Below are 20,795 nucleotides of genomic sequence, written 5' to 3' on the forward strand. Positions count from 1 at the left end.
TCTCGAGGCAATGTGGGGGTGCAGGGTGAGGTCATCAAGGAGGACGTTGTCTTCCAATTATGCTTCCCCCCCAGTGAGCAAGATGAACAGAGCTGAGGGCAGGCAGGGAGGAGACCCGGAAGTCTGCAGGGAATCCCTCACACCAGAGGCTGCCCACTCTGTAGAGGCAGGAACCGCAGGGTGTGACCAGCCAAGATGGGAGGATATGACCCCACTGCGGTTCACTTGAGAAAGGCTCCGGCCACCACTGCCTTGCTGCAGTGACCGGGGCCAGGGTCTGCCTCCCTGCAGCACTGCGCTGTGGGCTGTGCACTCAGTGGTTCCCTCGGGGCAATGTGACTGGGACAACAGGCTTGCATCTGGAGCTGGATGGACCTCGGTTTCCCGGAGACTCTCAGGGAGGCAGTGAGAGTGCCGGTTAGGGGTGGAGTTCTGGGGCCAGCAGGCTGGGGTTCTGCTGCTGGCTCGGCCCCATGCCAGCACCATGTGGGGCATGTCTTGGGCTTCAGGTCCGTCACCTGTACTCTGAGGCTGTGAGCAGTGAGGTCACAGGTGTGAGGTGATGCGTGGCCCGCAGTGGATGCTCTGGAATGTGCACACTATACCAGCACACACAAAACGTGTTGCTGGCACTACTAACAGCCAGGCGTCACGGCCGCTGCAAGCTCGGCCGCCCTGCACTTGGTTAGGACAGCACAGAGACACCCACCCTCCTCACGTGTGAGACCGGCTCAAAGGCAGGGCCACATCACTGCCTGTCACCCCCGGGACATGACGCCTTAGTATCGCTTCCTTCTGCACCTCCTTTTTGCTTTTTCCAAAAGAGGTTATATTTTTGCAGAGAAAAACGTAAGTGAAATCCCTCAAACACGAAACCGTGAAGGCCTCCCTGCACCTCTGCCCCGTCTGCCCCGCAGCCCCCAAGCTCCAGTGAGTGGCCTCCACCTTCACCTGCCACCTCACGATTACACACCAGCAAATGTGAGCAAGCACCTCCAGCCCTCACCCCACAAATGCACTGATCTCTCTATACACCCTTCTGCACTGTAGTGCTGAATTGCTAATAGTACATCCTGGAACATTCCCCACTGCAGAAACCTGAGAGGAGCCTGTTGCTTCTCCAGCCACATGGGGGCTCTCTGCATGAAAATCCCTTAATTCAGGGAACCAGCTCCCTATCGAGGGACACTTGGCTTTAACACCAGCTTGTCAGGACAGAAATGGTATGGACCTAACCATTTAGGATGTTAAGAAGAGGTGGCAAGAATATACAGAAGAACTGTACAAAAAAGATCTTCATGACCCAGATAATCACGATGGTGTGATCACTCACCAAGAGCCAGACATCCTGGAATGTGAAGTCAAGTGGGCCTTAGGAAGCATCACTATGAACAAAGTTAGTGGGAGTGATGATTGAATTCCAGTTGAGCTATTTCAAGTTCTAAAAGATGATGCTGTGAAAGTGCTGCACTCAATATGTCAGTAAATTTGGAAAACTCAGCAGTGGCCACAGGACTGGAAAAGGTCAGTTTTCATTCCAACCCCAAAGAAAGGCAATGCCAAAGAATGCTCAAACTACCACACAACTGCACTCATCTCACACACTAGTAAAGTAATGCTCAGAATTCTCCAAGCGAGGCTTCAACAGGATGTGAACCATGAACTTCCAGACATTCAAGCTTGTTTTAGAAAAGGCAGAGGAACCAGAGATCAAATTGCCAACATCCACTGGATCATCCAAAAACCAAAAGAGTTCCAGAAACACATCTATTTCTGCTTTATTGACTATACCAAAGCCTTTGACTATGTGGATCACAACAAACTGGGAAATTCTTCAAGAGATGGGAATTACCAGACCACCTGACCTGCCTCTTGAGAAATCTGTATGCAGGTCAGGAAGCAACAGTTAGAACTGGATATGGAACAACAGACTGGTTCCAAATAGGAAAAGGAGTACATCAAGGCTGTATATTGTCACCCTGCTTTTTTATATACAGAATACATCATGTGAAATACCAGGCTGGAGAAAGCACAAGCTGGAATCAAGATTGCAGGCAAAAATATCAATAACCTCAGATATGCAGATGACACCACCCTTATGGCAGAAAGTGAAGAAGAACTAAAGAGCCTCTTGATGAAAGTGAAAGAGGAGAGGGTAAAAGTTGGCTTAAAGCTCAACATTCAGAAAACTAAGATCATGGCATCCGGTCCCATCACTTCATGGCAAATAGATGGGGAAACAGTGGCAGACTTTATATGGGCTCCAAAATCACTGCAGATGGTGATCGCACCCATGAAATTAAAAGACGCTTACTCCCTGGAAGAAAAGTCATGATCAACCTAGACAGCACATTAAAAAGCAGAGACATTACTTTGCCAACAAAGGTCGGTCTAGTCAAGGCTATGGTTTTTCCAGTGGTCATGTATGGATATGAGAGTTGGACTATAAAGAAAGCTGAGTGCTGAAGAATTGATGCTTTTGAACTGTGGTGTTGGAGAAGAGTCTTGAGAGTCCCTTGGACTGCAAAGAGATCCAACCAGTCCATCCTTACGGAAATCAGTCTTGAGTATTCATTGTAAGAACTGATGTTGAAGCTGAAACTCCAATACTTTGGCCACCTGATGTGAAGAAATGACTCATCTGAAAAGACCCTGATGCTGGGAAAGACTGAAGGTGGGAGGAGAAGGGGACGACAAAGGATGAGATGGTTGGATGGCATCACCGACTCAATGGACATGAGTTTTAGTAAACTCTGGGAGTTGGTGATGGACAGGCAGGCCTGGCATGCTGCAGTCCACGGGGGTCGCAAAGAGTCTGACACGGCTGAGCAACTGAACTGAACTGACTGACTGTCAGGGAGCAAGGGGCTTCCCAGGTGGCGAGAGTGGTAAAGAACCTGCCTGCCAGTGCAGGACACCTGAGACAAGGGTTCAACCCCTGGGTTGGGAAGATCCCCTGGAGGAGGAAATGGAGGATCCTGTGGACAGAGGGCCCTGGCGGGCTGCAGTCCATGGGGTTTTAGAGTCAGACACGAGTGAGCGACTGAGGACAGCACCACGTCAGGGGCAGCCTATGACGCAGGATGTCCTGCACCGACGCAGCACTTACTCCTCTATTACAGAACAGTAAAATGTATATTTTAACCCTTCTCTGTTTTTCAGTGACAAAAAATAAACAAAGTAAGGTTCTGGGACAGAAGAACACTGGCCGCCTCTCCGGAAGACTGCAGCGCCTCTCAGGAGTCTTCAGAGCTCAGTCTCCCCCGTCTGTCTCCCAGAGACGCCACCCAGAGTCTCGGAGTAGCTGGAATCCTCAGGACGGCTGGGGACCTCTCTAAAAGACTGGTTGCATGTGGTGGCCGCAGCTAAGCAGACACGCATCCCTTCCAGCCCTTGACTTGGGCCAAGTCTGTTTTATCAGCTAACCTGTAACTCAGGAGGACTTTCTATTCCAAGGAGCTTCCAGCACGTGGTGTGTGTGCGGAAGAACACTCTGGTCCACATTATAGGGCTGTGCATGGCCCTGCGCTTCTACTAAAGGGCATGCAAGGTCACCTGGGCTGTTTCTGTGAAATCGCTGTGGGGTGCGATCCCACGAGATGGTCTGAGCAAGACATTTCCTTTAGAATTATTGTCGGGAGACACTGTCTCCCATGAGACCCTGTGAGGAGCCAAACGATCTGTCATGTTTCCTGCAAGGCCTTGGCATTTTGGGAATTCCGGAGTGTGATGCTGTCAGGAAAACCACCAACCTCCTGATGGCCTATGTGTGCCCACCCCACCCCCATCTGCTGACTCCTGGGTCCCGACCTTTTGCTCCCCATTTCTCTAAGGCAGTGGTTCTCAACCCACCCCACACACCCAGGGGACGCTTGGGGCTGTCTCAGATGCTAGGGTGCTGCTGGCATCTCACGGGAGAGATCAGGGCAGGGCTGCGAAATGTCCTGCAAAGTGCAGCACAGCCTGCTCCCTCCCTAAATGCCACCAGCTCCAGGTCAGGAACTGAGCCGGCTCCGCTGATACAATGGCTCTGTGGGAGCTTCTCAGACTCTGAAAAAACATGTGAGGACCCTCGACTCCTAGAGCCCAGTGACGGGACGTGGAGGGGAAAGGCTTCATCCATGGAGAGGTGTGCACTGTCACACGCTGTGACCTCGGGGTCTTATACGCAGTGACCGCCGCATGCATAGTGACCGTGGGCTCACACACACACACACACACACACACACACACACACCCAGTGACCAGGAGGTGACCCACACAGTGACCTCCGGGGCTGACACACACACACCCCGCGGCCACAGGGACCCACCTTGAGGAGCCTGCAGGCTGTCACCCAGCATGTCCGGCTCTGCTCATCCTCGGCACAGAGCAAGCGCAGCTCCTTAGCCTCGGTCCTGACTCTGTTTGGCTACAGGCGGAGAAGAAAGACCTGTGAGTGTGACAGTGAGCCAGGACCAGCCTTCCTCTCAGGGCAGAGCTGAGCTCCACCCGCAGCACAGCCCAGCAGGTGGCAAAAACGGGAGCACGGGCAGGTGTGTGCACCTGGGCACTGGGCATCACTCACGGTGCTGTGGGGCACAGGCCGGGCCTGCTAGCTGGTTACGCAGTGCTTAGTTGAGTGGCCAGCCCCCCTCCCGCAGTGGGTGCTGGGGACACAGACGGGGTGCAAACCACCAAGGTGGTGGGGCCCGGGAGGGCGGGCTCCTGGAAGGACAGCCACTCCTGTGTTTTGCAGGGAGGTGCCTTCAGTCACCTCCGAGCGAGAGGCAGCCGCGGGAAGGGCCCGCAGGCTGAGCAAGGCAGGGAGAAGCCTCCAAGACTCAGGGCTGTGGAGGCCAAGGACGCACGCTGTGGAAAGGTCCGGAGAGGGAGACCCACGTGGCCGCAGAGGAGGCAGAGGAGCTGGCAGGTGCCCAGCCAGGGGCAGGGCCGGCTGTGACGGAAGAAAGCCTGCAGGCACAGGCTGGGCTGGGCCCTCTGAGCCCAGACCCGAGGGGCTCCGCGGGGTCAGACTAACCCAGCTCTCTGCCCTGGGAACCTGGATGCGAGGAGGGTTGAAGGACAGCCCTCTGTGTGGTGGATACACGGGAGAGGCAGAGGCTTGCAGGGCTGTGGGCTGGCGTGTGGGCCAGAGGGGAGGGGGTGGGCGGTGCCAGACCGGAGGGCTCCAGCCTCTCCCCCCCACCACCCCCCCAGCCGCCCTCCACCAGCTGCCTGCGCACCACAGCCTTCAGCAGGTTTGAGGTTGGTTCTTACCACTTGTAACCAAGGCAGCTTCACTAAGTCAAGCAGAAAAATGGTATTTTGGGATGGAATAGGCTCCCTGTGCCCGGTCTCCTCCTCTGGTTTAGAAGACAGCCCAGCTGGGGGACTATGGGCTCGCTCACTGATGTGGGCAACAGGGCTGGGCAGTTCCCACTCTGTGAGCACCTGGGAAGACCCAGGAAGATGATGGAGGTAGAAACCTCAGCAGAATGTCTCATGCACAATGGGTAATTCAATAAATATCTGCTATTATGATGACTGAATCACAGCCTCAGAGTCGGAAGGACTGTGTGTGTGTGCACATAAGCGTCCACACATGTCTACATGTGCACATGTGTGCGTGTGCTTGTTCACACAGGTGTGTGCAGGCACATACATGCACAAGTGAGTGTAAGCGTGAGCAGGCGCCCTCACACACCTGCAGTGAGAAGCAGAGTTGTGGGCACCCCTAGTCTAATGTCTTGGTTACTGGAAGCCCACACAGAAGGCATCAGCTCACTCAGTACCCCGGAGGCCACTGAGGTGACAGGCTGCGGGGGTCCCTAAACCACGGGACCCATCGTCCCTAAACCATGTGGCATTGTCTATCATGGATTCTGCTTTTCTCTGAGCATCTGAGCTATTCAAAGACTGACACATTGAAAGCACACATGAAATATTTTTATACCAATGCATAAATCCAATGTGAAACTGTTTGTTATTTTAAAAAAGCAACAACCAAGAGAGGAGGTCGTTGGTTTAATTTCAAAGTTCACAGTGGGATGTGGTCCATGAGTCTCGGGGTGGGCGGTACCTTGATGCAGAAGCCATAGTCCGTGGGGGCACCGTACTGCTTCCTGCCGGCAATCAGGGAGAAGATGCTGCTGTCCTCCAGCTCGGCCAGCAGCTGCAGGTGTCTGGGCTCCTGCAGGGAGGTGATCAGGTTTATAGGGGGGAGCTTCTCAGCACTTGCCAAGAGCAAGTGTTTCCTGTCCTTGTCAGCAGAGGGCAGTCTACGCGCGCTCTCAACACCTCTCCCCTTTGACAGTCTACATGGTGTAACAGAAGTTCCAAGTTAAAACCATATCCCCCAGGGCCCGCTAAAAACCTCCCAATATTCAGACAGATGGATACAATGTATCTGATATTCCGCCTCATAAGGTAACACTCAAAGCGGTAACCAGGACATCTGCAAACCTTGGTGAAGGTTACGCGCACACACTCAAATGCAAGACCCCCGCCACCTTTGTTATGCTGAGCGATCAGCGGCCAACTGTGCTTGCAAAAAACTGTTGATGGGAGCATCAACAGTTTGTCCCATCCTGTGCCTTAACTCTCCATCCCACATCTTTTTCCTGCTCCAGGCGACAAATGACCTGGGGCTCAGCAGCAATGAGGAGGACGCAGAAGCCACACAATCAGGGCCGGGAAATTAGGAAGTGGACCTCCTTGTGAGCAAGGAAGGCCTGCAGCCTCAGAGGAAGGGCGTGCAGCCACGCCCCTCCTCTGGTGGCCACGCCCTTCCCTCCAGCTCAGGTCCACTTTCCCTGGTGGTCACACCCTCCTCTCTGGTGGCCAAGCCCCTTCCCTCCAGCTCACGCCCCCTCTCCCTGGTGGCCACACCCCTTCCCTCCAGCGCACGCCCCCTTTCCCTGGTGGCCACACCCTCCCTCTTGTGGTCACGCCCCTTCCCTCTTGTGGTCACGCCCCTTCCCTCCAGCTCACCGCCCCCTTTCCCTGGTGGCCACACCCCTCCCCTCCAGCTCACGCCCCCTTTCCCTAGTGGCCACGCCCCCTTTCCCTGGTGGCCACACCCTCCTCTCTGGTGGCCATGTTCCTTTTCTCCTGACTTCCCAGAACCTGAGGCTGGGCCAGCACCCTCCCTTGGCGTCCCCAGCTCCTCCCCTCTCTCTCCTGCGGGGACAGAAGAGACTACAGCTCTTGGATGGTATAAGCATGGCCAAGGTCAGCTGGATATGTTCCCATGGCAGGTGCCCTCGGATATTACAGGAAAATAGGTCAGAAATGCAAAGACACCAAAAGAGACCCCAGCCAGGCCAGCCCACAATACCCCAACTGTCTTCAGAGGCCTGCAGCCATTTGCAATCCCTCACCTCCTCTTCTTAGTGTGGGTACACACAACCTGCAATTTATTCCATAAAATATCTACAATAACATGTATTAGACTGGCATCAGGGTGACAATAATCTATTGAACATCCTCATGGCTATCCTAGACACCAACGTCCAAATTACAGACACTAAGTCAGCATCTTCCAAGGGACTCGGACCCCCATGAGGCTCTGCTGCCAACCCACAGAGGGAGCCCAGGCTGGCCCGCTTGGTGGGGGGGCGGCACACAGCCCCCGGGTCCCTAGGTCTGTCATCACCTGGCTTCCCAGGGAGACCTCTGCACCAGGATCTCTGAGTTCAGCGGCTTCACACTCAGCTTAATACGTCAGGAGCTGGGAGGCGGCCACGGTGCGCACCTTTACTCGGAACCCTCCCAGCCCTGTGACTGGCAGTTGCAGCTTTAAAACTCACCTTCGAAGCTCCCTTTGTGGAGCAATAGAGGCCAGATCTCCGCAAACACACATACAGCTTCTTCCACGATTTCCTTCCCAGCTCCTTCACGTGCAAAAACCCTTGAATCTCAGGACAACTACTGGAGTTTAAAAAATTCTGTTGAAGAGCAAATTTTAAAAGTCAGGTAATACTGATGTGAAATTATGAGAACAGATATACTATGAGCATCATTGACATTGGAACATTTTATGAATTACCAAAATACTCTTTTTGTGTTAAATTGATTGTTTTCAAATGTTTTTCCTTTCAAAAGTCTTAAAATTCCCATCTAAATTGGTGGTGCCTAAAATATAATTCATGTTTAAACACACACAAGCAAATAGATCTTTTTAATGGTGAAAAACAGAAGTCATAAATCTCCTAATAAGACCATATGTTTAAGCATCCTGACCTTGATTCTATTTTTCCTTAAAAATCCCAGTCTGATCCTCAGAGTTGGGGCAACAGAAGTGCCAGAAGCACTGATCAGGAGCATGTGGGCTGGGAGAAACCATCTGGCCATCACTTTGACCACATATCCTCTGGTGAAAGCTGCATATCCTGTATCTGTCCGTCTCCTGAAACAAGCACCCTGGTGACAGCCCACTGTCCCCGTTAACTCCGCCCACTGGCAGCACCTCTTTCTTTGGGAAACAGAGGGCAGGAGCCAGGTCTGGGGTGACCCTTGTGGGTCCCCTCCACTGAGACAGACACTTCTCCTCCTGCAGGTGGGACAGGCCAGCTGGGCAGGTCCTAGTGCCCCCAGGCAGTGCTTCTGGGTTCTCCAGAGATCACTGTACCCGCTCACCAAGCACCAAATCATCTCAAATCAGGCAACTAAGAAGCAGGAAATCATTTGCTCCTCATTGTGCATAAACCAGGATAACTAAGTATTGACAATTCTAGCCCAGAGCAGACAGATGCTCTGGTGGGAGGGCCCAGGACAGAACACAGAGGCTCTCAGCTTCCAGAGGCAGAAGAAATAAAGCAGGAAAGGGAGGGCTCAGGGGAGAATTCTATAGGAACTACATTCTATTACTTTCTCTCATATTTGGTGCCACCTAGAGAGTGCTGGTTCGGAGAAGGCAATGGCACCCCACTCCAGTACTCTTGCCTGGAAACTCCCATGGATGGAGGAGTCTGGTAGGCTGCAGTCCATGGGGTTGCTGAGCGACATCACTTTCACTTTTTACTTTCATGCACTGGAGAAGGAAATGGTAACCCACTCCAGTGTTCTTGCCTGGAGAATCCCAGGGACGGGGGAGCCTGGTGGGCTGCCATCTAGGTGGTCGCACAGAGTCGGACACGACTGAAGCGACTTAGCAACAGCAGCAGACAGTGCTGGTTGCGTTAGCGAATTGTTTATTCCCTCACTTAACATGCTGTTAAGAGATGCCTTTTGGGGGTGCAGAGGAATGTTCTGGCCTCCTAGAAGAGCATGAGTCAGCACTAAATGTGGAGAGGCAGCTGGTGGCCCCTTCCATTGGTGGGGGAGGGAAAGGCCAGGTGTAACTTGGAACAGACTTTAGGAAGTGAGGAGACAATGAAGATAGGTGTGTTGGGTTTTTTTTAGAGTCTAACAAGCAACTTGTTAAAGGTTTTAGAGCAACCTAATCAGTTCTGGGGGCTTCCCAAGTAGTGCTAGTGATAAAGAACACACCTGCCAAAGCAGGAGACTTAAGAGATGCAAGTTCGATCCCTGGGTCAGGAAGATCCCCTGGAGGAGGGCATGGCAACCCACTGCAGTATTCTGCCTGGGGAATCTCATGAACAGAGGAGCCTGGTGGGCTACAGTCCACGGGGTCGCAAAGAGTTGGACATGACTGAGTTACTTAGTATGCATGCATGGATCAGTTTTTACTATGAAACAGACCCAATCTTTCTGTAGTGATTTCCGGGGCCTTGTGCTTGGAGGTTGGGGGTGGTACTCGCAGGGAACACGGGAGCTGCAGCTTGTCTACCCCACCCTCCTGCTCTGATGGCCTCTGCCAGTTTATCCTGTTTCTAAGTGCTTGTTTTGAGGGAGCCTGGCTGCATGCATGCCAAGTCATTTCAGTTGTGTCCAACTCTGCGACCTCATGGACTGTAGCCTGCCAGGCTCCTCTGCCCATGGGATTCTCCAGCAAGAACACTGGAGTGGGTTGCCATGCCCTCCTCTAGGGGATCTTCCCGACCCAGGGATCGAACCTGTCTCTTATGTCTCCTGCATTGGCAGGTAGGTTCTTTACCAGTAGCGCCACCTGGGAAGCCTGGCTATACACAGCTTTCCCAAGTAAACATATATTCCTGGATACTCTAAATTCCAAAAGGAGCTAATGCTCATATTTGTGAGGAAGAGCTCAACTGATCCAAGTTTCTACCAGGACCCTGGGACAGCCCAAGAGCATCTATGCAGAAACTCCAGCAGAAGCCTCTTCCTGCCCAGTACCTGCAAAAGCTGGGTGTGACTGCCGTTGGACTGCTGGCACCACGTAACCATCTGTTCTGGGAAGAAATTCTAGGATGTGGAAAAACAAAGATGGTAAAGGTTAGCTTCCAAGTGGGGAAAACATACTTACAGATATGCCAGAACAAAAACATCCCTACAGGTACGATTATAGACAATTTGTATTTAAAATGATGGTCCTTTTAATTTCTTTATTACACAGTGGAAACACTATCTTCAAAAGGCTGCATCTTCTGTTAAATGCAGGATCAAGTCTGAAGTCTGTGATGCCCTCTCTGACCCATGCCTCACAGTGCACTCGGGCAGTGGGCTGCCCCGACCCCTAACTCAAGGACACAGGTGGGTGCACAAGACAAAGAACTCTTGAAACCAGGAGATGGGCACGGGGACGTGAAGAAGCCTTTTCTGGTGCATTATCCAAAAGCAGTTCTCAAATCTCTTCTTTTCAATAAAAAAGCAGCTAAACTATCAGGACCAAAAGTAGGCACCGGGACTTCTCCCCACAGCTACCGCTGCTGTGACTCAGGACTAGGGCTCACGCCACGGCAGGTACGAGGTTCCCCATCCTGACATCCCACAAGGCACGGGCCCTAGCCCCCCAAATAGAAAACTCCAAGAAACTAGCTCATTATACCCGGATGTTGATTTCTCTACTGATTCTTCCCCAAATAATCCCAAAGCAATATTTGCTACTTGCCGAGAGTGATGAGTTTTTATTTTACTATTTGACCAAGTTGCTCCAGTTGAACTAAGAATTTCCAAAATAACTGAAGAAGCCCACCCCAGCTCTCTCTCTCCATTTAGAGACTGATCTCATCACCCACTGTTACTTTTGGGAAAAGGCGATGGTTACCTTGATCAGAAAAAAGGCATTCAATTACGCATCAGAGAGACAGTTTTGAGCCAGTATTGCTGGGTTAACTGATTCTCAACCTGATTCTCAAACCATCTGCCTCCCACTACATCTTAGTTAGTTATTTTGTGATCAGCTACAATGAAACTCAAGAAGTTTATACTTGCAATATTTCCAGAGTTCCAAACCCCAAATCCAAAGGGATAAAACTCACCATGGGATTTTTGAAAAACTCGTATTTTGCATAATTCTTCCTGAATAAAAATTTACTTTCACTTGCCATGGTGCTCTCCACCTGGACCACCAGCTCATGGTCTTCCAAGCACCGCTCTGCAGGAGAAAGTATTGCGGGAGATGAAACAGGCAGAGCCTTCAAGGCAGCCTCGCAACCAAATACAAAACCTGACTTTTCCATCCTTTAAGCGTCGTGGTGAAGGTGAGACTGAGAGCGAAAGTAAAGTGAAATCTCACTTTAGCGCGTTATCAAGTGCATGAGAGGTCTGAGGACTCAGAGTATAAGGAACTCAGGTCAATCTTTGCTTTTGCGTACTTCTTTTCAATTTGGCATCACCAAAGCTTAAGGAGAGTCAATAGAGACTCTTCATAGGACTTCCCTAGTGGTCCAGCGGTTGAGACCCTGCCTTACAATGCAGGGGACGTGGGTTCGATCCCTGGTCAGAGAACTAAGATCCTACATGTGTGGGGCAACCAAGACCCATGTGCCACAACTCAGACCCAGCACAGCCAAATAAAAACTATCTTTAAAAAGGACTCCTTGTAAATGGTTTTGCCTTTAAATTAAGAAATGTCAACTCTTGAAAAGAACAGGGACTCTAACAACTGGGAAATACCCAAAGACAGAGCGGGAGGGCTCTGAGCATGGAGGATGCACAGGTGCATGGATAGAGGGGCAGCACATGGGGTACGGCTTTGACTGCGTGAAACTCAGCCGCCGGGGTGAGCATGGGGCAGGGAGCGACCAGCAGGCAGCCCGCCCCACACCTGGCCGAGTGCCAGAGCCCACGCGAGCCACACGCATCCTGGAGCCGCTCTCACAGCTGGGGCGGGTTGCTGGGAAGGACACGCGCATCGCACGGCCCTCGTGCGAGCGTGCACACACACACTCCTCGGCGAGGATTCAGCCACGCCATCAGCCGGGGGCAGGCTCTCTTGCATCCCCTGAACACTCTGGCTCCACGGGGGCACAAGGCAGCAGTCTGCTCCGTGGCCCAGCGCCCCCTGCGTGTCCACACGCAGCCTGCCGATGGGGCAGCCCAGCACCAACCCCATTCCCTAAGGCGACACAGGACCGGAGGGAACCCAGGGCAGCTTCGCGCGTGAACCGAGGCCAAAGTGGTGGAGAAGCAGATGCTATGAAATCGACCCAAAGGGCCGTGTCAGCCCTTCCCAGCCCCCACCTCCTTTTACACTGCCAGCCGGGAAGCCCTAGAAAGTCTCATCTTCAAGGGAGGATGAAGTGGAGGGTGACAGCATTCTGAGTGAAAGGCATCTCAGAACGTGGGAGAATTCCTGTCCATGAAGGACACAGTCACTAGGGCGCTGGTCTGAGCCGGGTATGATGGCACGCAGAGAATACTCAGCCTTGGTTTGATATCAGGGTAGGATTCCTTGGTAGAGACATACTCAAAGCCTGAATTTCCTCCCCCTGATGGACAGAAAGCTCGGGCACCTCAGCATGGGCCAGACTGGGCACTGCCAGGGACCCACCGACAGGCCCCGGATGTGAGGGGAACTGGCCAGCAATTCATGAACCACAAGCACTGCGCGAGGTCTCCCCAGGACAGAAGAGAAGGATCAGGGGCAGCATGGCTAAAACAGCTCCGTCTACCTCCAAGACAGGGGTCAGCACACAGGATAAAATAAAGATAGATAACAACAAAATAGGAATAAGCACATGTCTTCCATTTAAAACAAACTCATGACTTTCCTGAAGATTTTAATTCAGAGAAAAATATTTCTGTAGTTATGGGGGGGGGAACCACTACAACCCAATAGGCTGATAATGGTTGGTTTATACAATTAAGGTTTTTCCACCAGGTAAAATATGGAGAAGGAAACGGCAACCCACTATAGTAATACTCTTGCCTGGAGAATTCCATGGACAGAGGAGTCCAGGGGGTTGCAAAGAGTCAGACATGACTGAGTGACTAATAGACACACGTAACAGGTAGAATAAGGAGAAATAAAACAGCAGGTGGCAATGACCTGGTCCTCCCGACAGGAGCTACCAGCTGCATGGGGCACCCAGACACCACGTCTGGGCAGGCTCCTCTCCTCCCGGCCCAGCAGCCCTGGGAGAGCCACACACAACAGCATTAGCAGGCTGTGAAGGGTCCCAGTAGCAGACGCGTCTCTGCCCGGGGTCACTCTGCTGACTCCACAAGGCCCAGACACAGAAGCAACCTAAATGGCCATTGACAGAGGAATGGGCAAAGAAGATGCGGCACGGGTACACAATGGAAGACTACTCAGCCATGAAAGAGAATGAAATTGTGCCTTGTGCAGCGATACGAATGGACCTGGAGAGTACCATATCAAGTGAAGTAAGCCGAAAGAGAGAAACAAATACCACACAGTGTCACTTCTATGTGGAATCTAAAACACGACACAAGTGAATGTGTCTGTGAAACAGAAACAGACTCACAGACATAGAGCGCGGACTTGTGGCTGCAGGGGGAAGCGGCTGGGGGAGGGAAGGGCTGGGAGGCTGGAATTAGCAGATGCAAACTATTCCATACAGGATGGGTGAACACGGTCCTACTGTACACCACAGGGCCTGTGACAGACTAGAATGGAAAAGAATACAGAGAAGAATATATATGTGCGTGTGCGTGTGTGTAGAACTGAGTCACGTTGCTGTGAAGCACAAATTAACACAATACTGTAAATCAACTACACTTCAATGTTTCTTTAAAAAGTCTATTTTACTTCTGTGGCCATGCAGCGGACACAGGACTCCTCGGCAGAAACCCGGGCAGCCCCAGCGGGTGGGGTGGGGCTGGCAGACCCAATGCCCAGCCGACAGCACTAGGAGGTGTCAGCATCCCACTTCGCGGACCCCCGCGGCCCCTCAGCACCAGCACAGCTCACATGGCACAGATCAGAGCACTGAACCGCTGCCCAGGGTGTTGCCTGGCTACACAGAATTGTGAGAAGCAAAACAGACCCTCAGAAAGCATCCTGATGTCTAGATCTGCCCAACAAGCAGCTTCCCGCTAGGTGTATCCATTAGTGGGGAAAGGGCGTCATCTGGTGCCTTTCAGATGTAACAGACACAGGGATAGAGACAAGGATCAGCCTGCAAAGGCACCTGTGAGCACCAGGGCTGAAGGTGGGCAGCTCCTCCTCCCACCACCCCTGTCTGCATGTGCAGATGTCGGGGTCCGGATGCGCTGGGCCCTCCAAAGGGCGGCTGCCATGCCCTTCTCATCTGACCAGGAACAAACCCAAATCAGGGAACTCGTGACACAGCCACCCAAGACCACGGATCACTCAGGGCTCTGCCCCAACATTTAAGCCAAAGTGCCGCAGGACCTGTGGGGGCTGTCAGTAGCACCAGGAGGGACGTTGTTCCCGGCTGCGGCAGCAAGTCCAGTTCAGGGGGAGGGCAGAGAGGGTCCCACCAGCCAGAGATGCCGCCCACTCATGCTGGCAGCTGCCCCTGCTCCTGTGAGCATGATGCTATGCTGAGGGTACCCTCAGAGGCTGGAGACCCCCCACATACACATGGTCTCTGACTAATGGAAAGGAAGTAACTGTCCCACATCTCCTAAATCATCACTCACTTCTGAGTGTGAAAAAGTTTAGTACTGTTAAGGTTATCATAGCTTAGCTGCAAAGACTGGCACAGTAATTGTGGCTGGAAATCCTCAAATTCTGAGGCTACACACTGACTCAGCCACTTGCCTTAGGGATCAGCTCGCGTCATCTCCCTTTGGCCTGAGCCCACAGCCTTGCACACATGCTGGTCCCAGGAGCATTCCCGCCATACACTTGGCAAGAGTGTGACCTTTGGAAGGGGGAGTCAGTGACCGGGGAGATGGGGCTGGTGGCTCTGCCCTGAGGATGGTGGGGCAGAGGTGGCAGATGCATGCGGCAGGGGTCCTGGGAACACAAGAACGCCATCTAGCACAGAGAACATCTCACGTGAGGGGAGTTATGCTGAAACACCCTGCTGCTCTGAAAGGTGCTCCCACAGCCCTGCCCCACAGAAAGCTTGAGACAGGCTGCCAGACCTTCCTCTTCTTGCTGCTGGGTGTCTGACCATTAAATGCTGGGGGATAAATGGTGAGAATAGGACTTTCACCTAAAGAGCAACAGGTCAGAAAGAAAATGATAGGCTCAGATCACAAAGAGAAGAACTGACAGGGACGGGAGTGGGTGAGCTCCCTGCGGACAGTGGGAGGTGTCCCCGGATGCTGCCGACTTGGTGGATGTGAGCCTGTAGAACCCTCTACGGGACCTGGGCACGAGGGTGACGGGCCCGCTCACTGCTCCTGAAGGGCCCAATGGGGGAAAGCGAGGAGAGCCTTCCGAGGGGACCTTCTGTGTCTGTAGTTCAGCTCACCGACTTCTTTTTGTCAAACAGGGTCCAAACAGTCTTTGTCATTTTTACGATTTTACTTGCTCCTCCCCTTCTTTGTCCCCCCTTTTTACTTGGTTATAATGAACTATTGTTCCCTAAAGGGCAGTATGTCAACTCATCTGTGACTAAGAGAAAGAATAAAGAATAAAACTTATGACTATCACATCCCTGAGACTACTGTGTATGTGCCTATCATTTCTTATTCCCTAAGAATAAATTTTCTTCATGTGAGGAATCATTTCCCAAGTTTTAACATATATCATGTCTCTACTATGTGATGTTATAGGAACCAGGTGCTATGAAAAGAAACACTTGAACAAAAATTTCTCAAGCAGTCCTTGAATGCGACAATGTTCTGTGTATCTGCATCCACTGCATATATTCTCTGTGTACAGTGACAGTCATGTTTTAGAATATCTGCTGACGATGCTTTCATAGTTCCTTGTAACTTAGAAGTGGTCAGACTCTTGAACAGTCTTTCAACAATATTCATTATATTTGGATCTAATTATGCAGATCCAAATTTAAAGATGTCTTTAAAGTTAATTCTCCATGTATGTCTGTACACATGTACATGGGTATATATGCACATGTGTACAGACATATGTATACATGTCCATATACACATGTGTGTGCACACAAACTGCAGGGTTCCGACACTATCTAGTTTCCAAATTGCTTGCGTGTCAGCAGATGCCGTGGGTGGCCCTATCAGAGCATCAGGGCCCATTCATTGATGTATCACACTGGGGCTTTCAGTCAGCTGCCCTGCTGAGCACCACTGAATGTACCCACTAGGAGGCTGCTGGGGACGAAGGAAAAAGCCTCTGATGACACGCAAGTGCACTGCACATCCGCAGTGACAGGAAAGAAGTCAGAAGTTCAAAGTGTTTACTTTAAACCACACACCGTCTGTCTGACAGCACAGGGAGCCAGAACACGTGGCCCCGAGCAGTGCCAGCTCAAACGGACCTCATATGACGTGGGCTTAGACTGTATAACAGGAGTTGCACAAATGCCCGTTAGTGAAAGGAATATGCCAGACCTAGGTTTAATTTCAATTTATTAATTGTTCTAAAAGGTTATGAAAAGACTTTCAGCTGTGGGAAGAAGTTTGCAAGCTGTGCAGTTTTTCTCTCCTTCGAGACATGGAAAGAAAATAGAGCTGTTGACTCACAGAAAATTCTGGTTTTAAATACTTGCCTATGATTTTGGAAGCACCATACATTATCCAGTAAGAAATTAAATGAAAGTCTGAAAAGCTTCTTTACCTGAAATAAGCCACCAAACAAACAAACCCCAAACTTTAATAAGTTATGGAAATAGAACACATTTCAAAATAATCTCTTGCTCTCTCAAATACCCAGAGACACTGTGGAAACTCAAACTTAGGTGACACTGCCCCCTCGACTTCTGGGGGCCTCCTTGTGCCCTTCTGTAGGCGGTCCCCACAGCCCCCCGGCCCCAAAGGGTGGGGGAACGGCTCTGCAAAGGGATGCCAGCATCTTCCAGGGCACCTCTGGCTGACCCCCGAGCACAGGTGTGCAGCAAGCCCCGGGCCTCTAACAGCCCGTCGTCCTGTTGAACCAGAGGGACCCTCCTTCCTACTGCGTCTGAGCCCTTGAGAACTACTGCTCCAAACACCCAAGAGCGAGATTCTGAAAGCACCAGAGGGGAGAGGGCGGGAGCGAGGAAGCGGAGAGTTCAGAAGCAGAGCAGCAGCAGGAGCAGGCACAGACCACCTGCTGCACTGGCAGGGGACCCTGCAGGGACAGTCTGGCATCCGGGGGTGTGGTCTGCAGCTGACAGCACCCTGAGCAGCCCCCTGCTGCTCCCCACCCGGAGCTGCTCCCCCTCCTGGAGCGCCCCCACCCAGAGCTGCTCCCCACCTAATCCCAGGTGTGGGTGGTGCTCCACCAGCGTCCAGCTGTTGTCGTCCACACAGTGACTTCTGTAAACCAGCAGCTGGCACAGGTCCCTGGCTGTCATGTCTGCCAGAATCTCCACCACTTTGCTCGTCCCGTCTTCACTGAAGACTTTAACATCCTGCAACACAAGAAGGGGACACTTGTGGATGAACAACTATGGGTCTTCAGAAATACACTCTGATACAACACACAACGGGAAAAGCATAGATGACGGCGCTCCAACATGTATTACTGGTTTTCCAAGCAGCAGGCGACTGCAGGCTGCACCCATCAACACTCCCCTATCACCCCCGTGGATGCATGGGGCACACAGGATTCCAACACAGGCTCTGAAAACACCCAGGAGACCTCGGGGACACACGGCCAAACCAGTGTACGAGCCGCGCTGCCATGATCTGTCTCGGGAAGTGACAGAATTCCTTTTAAGTGCTGCTGGTGGTCTTGGGGTTGGAGGTTACAGCTGAGCCGACTGGGCAATCAAAGCCACTGACGCCCTGCAGTAACCCTAACTCCGGTGCCTCCAGCTGTTCTCCCTCCCAAGGATCCCCAGTGCAGCAGGCGGCACCCACTGCCTCCTCCTGTCATTCCCTACCCACCTCATATTCACTGTGGATTCGGAAGAAGATGAGAAAAATATGCACATGCCGAAAGTTAAACTGCTAAAAAGGGCAGTCCCCAAACTCTTTGGTCCCTTCCCCCTACAAAATTCCAAGCCAGCTTTGTTTTCCCAGTGCTGTTCAAAGCCATGACCTAGGAACAGTTCCCAGACAGGGGGATGGCCAAGCAGAAATCCAGAGGATGAAACATTTTCTCTGCCCCAGCTGCAAAATCAATAGGGGTGTAGCCTTGACAGGAAGCATGAGATTCTTAAAGAAATCTTACCTCAACAGCGTGGAAGAAGCAGTCAGAGGAACAAGACGGCATTTTAAACCGAGACTGCGTCTTGAAGGGCAGTGTGTCCCCAGCCTCTCCCACCGTCCCTGGCAGGCAGGACCCCCACTCCAGGCGCTGGGCCACCGACAGAAGCCTGCTGGGCAGGCTGTCTCTGGGCAGCAGGGCAGCTGCTACCAGGCTGCCTTCGGCTCGGTCCTCTAGCTAGTGAATCAAGCCACGCGGGGCAGACCAATCAGGACCTTGCCTGGGCCTGATGCAATCACTCTCCTGCTCAGTGATCCCGCCCGAGGTGGAGGTGATGACAACAAGACAACACGAGGCTCAGACCAGGGCTCCAGCAAACCCCCGCCCACCCCACCCCCACCCCCCCCACGGCAGTGAGCGCCAGGCAGGACGCCTGGCCTGGGCATGTGTGTTCTCTGAACTCAGGCCTGGCTGCCAAATCTCTCAGCAACCTTGAGCCCCGCAAGGCATGCTATCACTTGCAAGTTTGGAGCTGGAGCTTTCTGCGGCCTGAGTGTCAGCTGGCCCTGAGGAGCTGGCTCCACTCCCTCCCTCTTTGCTCCAAGGCCTTTTCTCGCATTTTGATTAAGTGCAGACTTTGAACATTTCTCTCCACTGTGACAAGTCCCGCAGGGGGCAGTGAGCTGCTCAGATGAAGTCCACAGGGAGGGTGCGTTCTCCGAGGACTGCACAGCAGACTTGGAGTTCTCACAGCCAGAGGGCAGACAGGACCACCCCGGGGACTGAGCTGTCAGCGGGACAGGGTCACTGCTCCCACCCCTCTCCACCAGCCCCCCAACCCGGGGTGGGGTGGGGGAGCATCGGGCCCAGTAGCCTGCTTATAACTCACATTCACCTTAAATGGAACCCACTCCATGTCTTTTCTGGAATTGACATTTCACTGAAGGACAGTTCTACTTCTCCAAAACCAGTTAAATATTCAAATACAGATAACATGACTGAGTTTATGCAAACAAAATGGAATTTCAACAAAGGAAACACGTCTCTGGTGTACAGGTAAAAGCTTTGTAAGAACAAATACATTAATACAAAAGAAAAACAAACCTAGAAGAAGAATTCATACAACTGATATATATGCTAATTACACACAAGTACATATATAATTATAAATATGTAAATTATAAATGTATAAATCTTCCACAGCAGTGCATACATACAAATACCCAAATCAGTATGTTCCTAATCTTCCTTCTTTCCTAAGTTTCTAAGTGAACTTATCTGTTCACTTAGAACAGATCTGTAACTTATCTGTTACAACGAATATTATCTTCCCTAGGAAATTTACATTAGGTTGAAGTGTGTTTCCCATCTCTCTCCAAGTCTTTTCCTGCCCAAATCAGCTGTAGCAGCAGCTTTTAAATCTTCTTTTCAGTCCTAATGCACTTTTCATCAAACTCTTTCTTCACTTCCCTTAGCTCCAAGACCATGCTCCCAGAGGCCTAAATATAGACCTAGTATTAAAATCTAAGACATGTTTTGTCATATGGCCACGTCCCCAGCTTTCAGGTCCCCAGAGCCAGGGGACCTGCTGGGGGTGGGGTGGGCAGGCTGCAGCTTGTGACACAGACAGACACAAGGGTCACAGGCTGCCGGGACAGGGCCTCAGATCCTGTACTGCCAGCTCTCCTCCCGACACAGCGCTATCCAGTTATCTCTCCAAAGCCACCAGGGCCTGCTGACCAGATGAAACAGGCCCAGAGACAGAAATCCAAGGAAGCCAGGATACACACCCAGTCTCACCCAGGGAGCATGGTGAGCTGGAGAGGAGAGTGTAACCAACACAAATGCACAAAGGAAGATGCTGTTGGAACTGCCAGCCTCTAAAGAAAGCAGCTCCAGAAGGGGCATCTCGCCCTGTGCCCACCAGCCCTACAGTCAGCAACTGGGCAGGGCTGGGCTCATCCTGGAAACAAGTGAGGGTCTTCCATCTCTGCGTTTGGTGCAGCAGGCCTGGCTGAGGGATGCTGGGGAGCAGGCTAAGTTCCCAAGTGAGATGCTCATGGTCCTGCAAAGGCAGGATGCAGGAGCTTCGTCCCTGTCAGCCGGCCAAGGCCTCTGCTCCACTAACAGTTCAGCCAGGAAGAGATTGACGCCGAGGGCACACAGGTCTCTGGGGAACACACGGATCTGGGTCCTGTGAGGTGGCAGGGGGACTCGGGGCACAGACCTGCAGCGCCAGTCCAGCCCGGTCACTCCCTGGCTCTGTGACCCCAGTGATGGAAGGGGAAGCATC

At 52.1% G+C, this 20,795-nt stretch overlaps 1 protein-coding gene across 5 annotated transcripts in view; it reads right to left on the bottom strand.

Moving 5' to 3' along the window:
- GRB10 (growth factor receptor bound protein 10) overlaps nucleotides 1-20,795 on the bottom strand; it is a 217,469-nt gene that overhangs the window by 22,372 nt on the left and 174,302 nt on the right. For all 5 annotated transcript variants that reach the window (XR_011489400.1, XM_070472078.1, XM_070472072.1 and 2 more), the window contains 6 exons: nucleotides 17,606-17,762; nucleotides 11,325-11,440; nucleotides 10,240-10,308; nucleotides 7,791-7,928; nucleotides 6,062-6,172; nucleotides 4,313-4,411 (listed from right to left, as the gene is read on the bottom strand). Coding sequence is in view for 4 of the 5 variants with exons in the window: in XM_070472078.1 (XP_070328179.1) it covers nucleotides 4,313-4,411; nucleotides 6,062-6,172; nucleotides 7,791-7,928; nucleotides 10,240-10,308; nucleotides 11,325-11,440; nucleotides 17,606-17,762 (690 nt within the window). In the remaining variant the exon portion in view is untranslated. The remainder of the gene's footprint in view (nucleotides 1-4,312; nucleotides 4,412-6,061; nucleotides 6,173-7,790; nucleotides 7,929-10,239; nucleotides 10,309-11,324; nucleotides 11,441-17,605; nucleotides 17,763-20,795) is intronic.

Source organism: Odocoileus virginianus, chromosome 1, assembly GCF_023699985.2.
Source record: "Odocoileus virginianus isolate 20LAN1187 ecotype Illinois chromosome 1, Ovbor_1.2, whole genome shotgun sequence".
Lineage (NCBI taxonomy): Eukaryota > Metazoa > Chordata > Mammalia > Artiodactyla > Cervidae > Odocoileus > Odocoileus virginianus.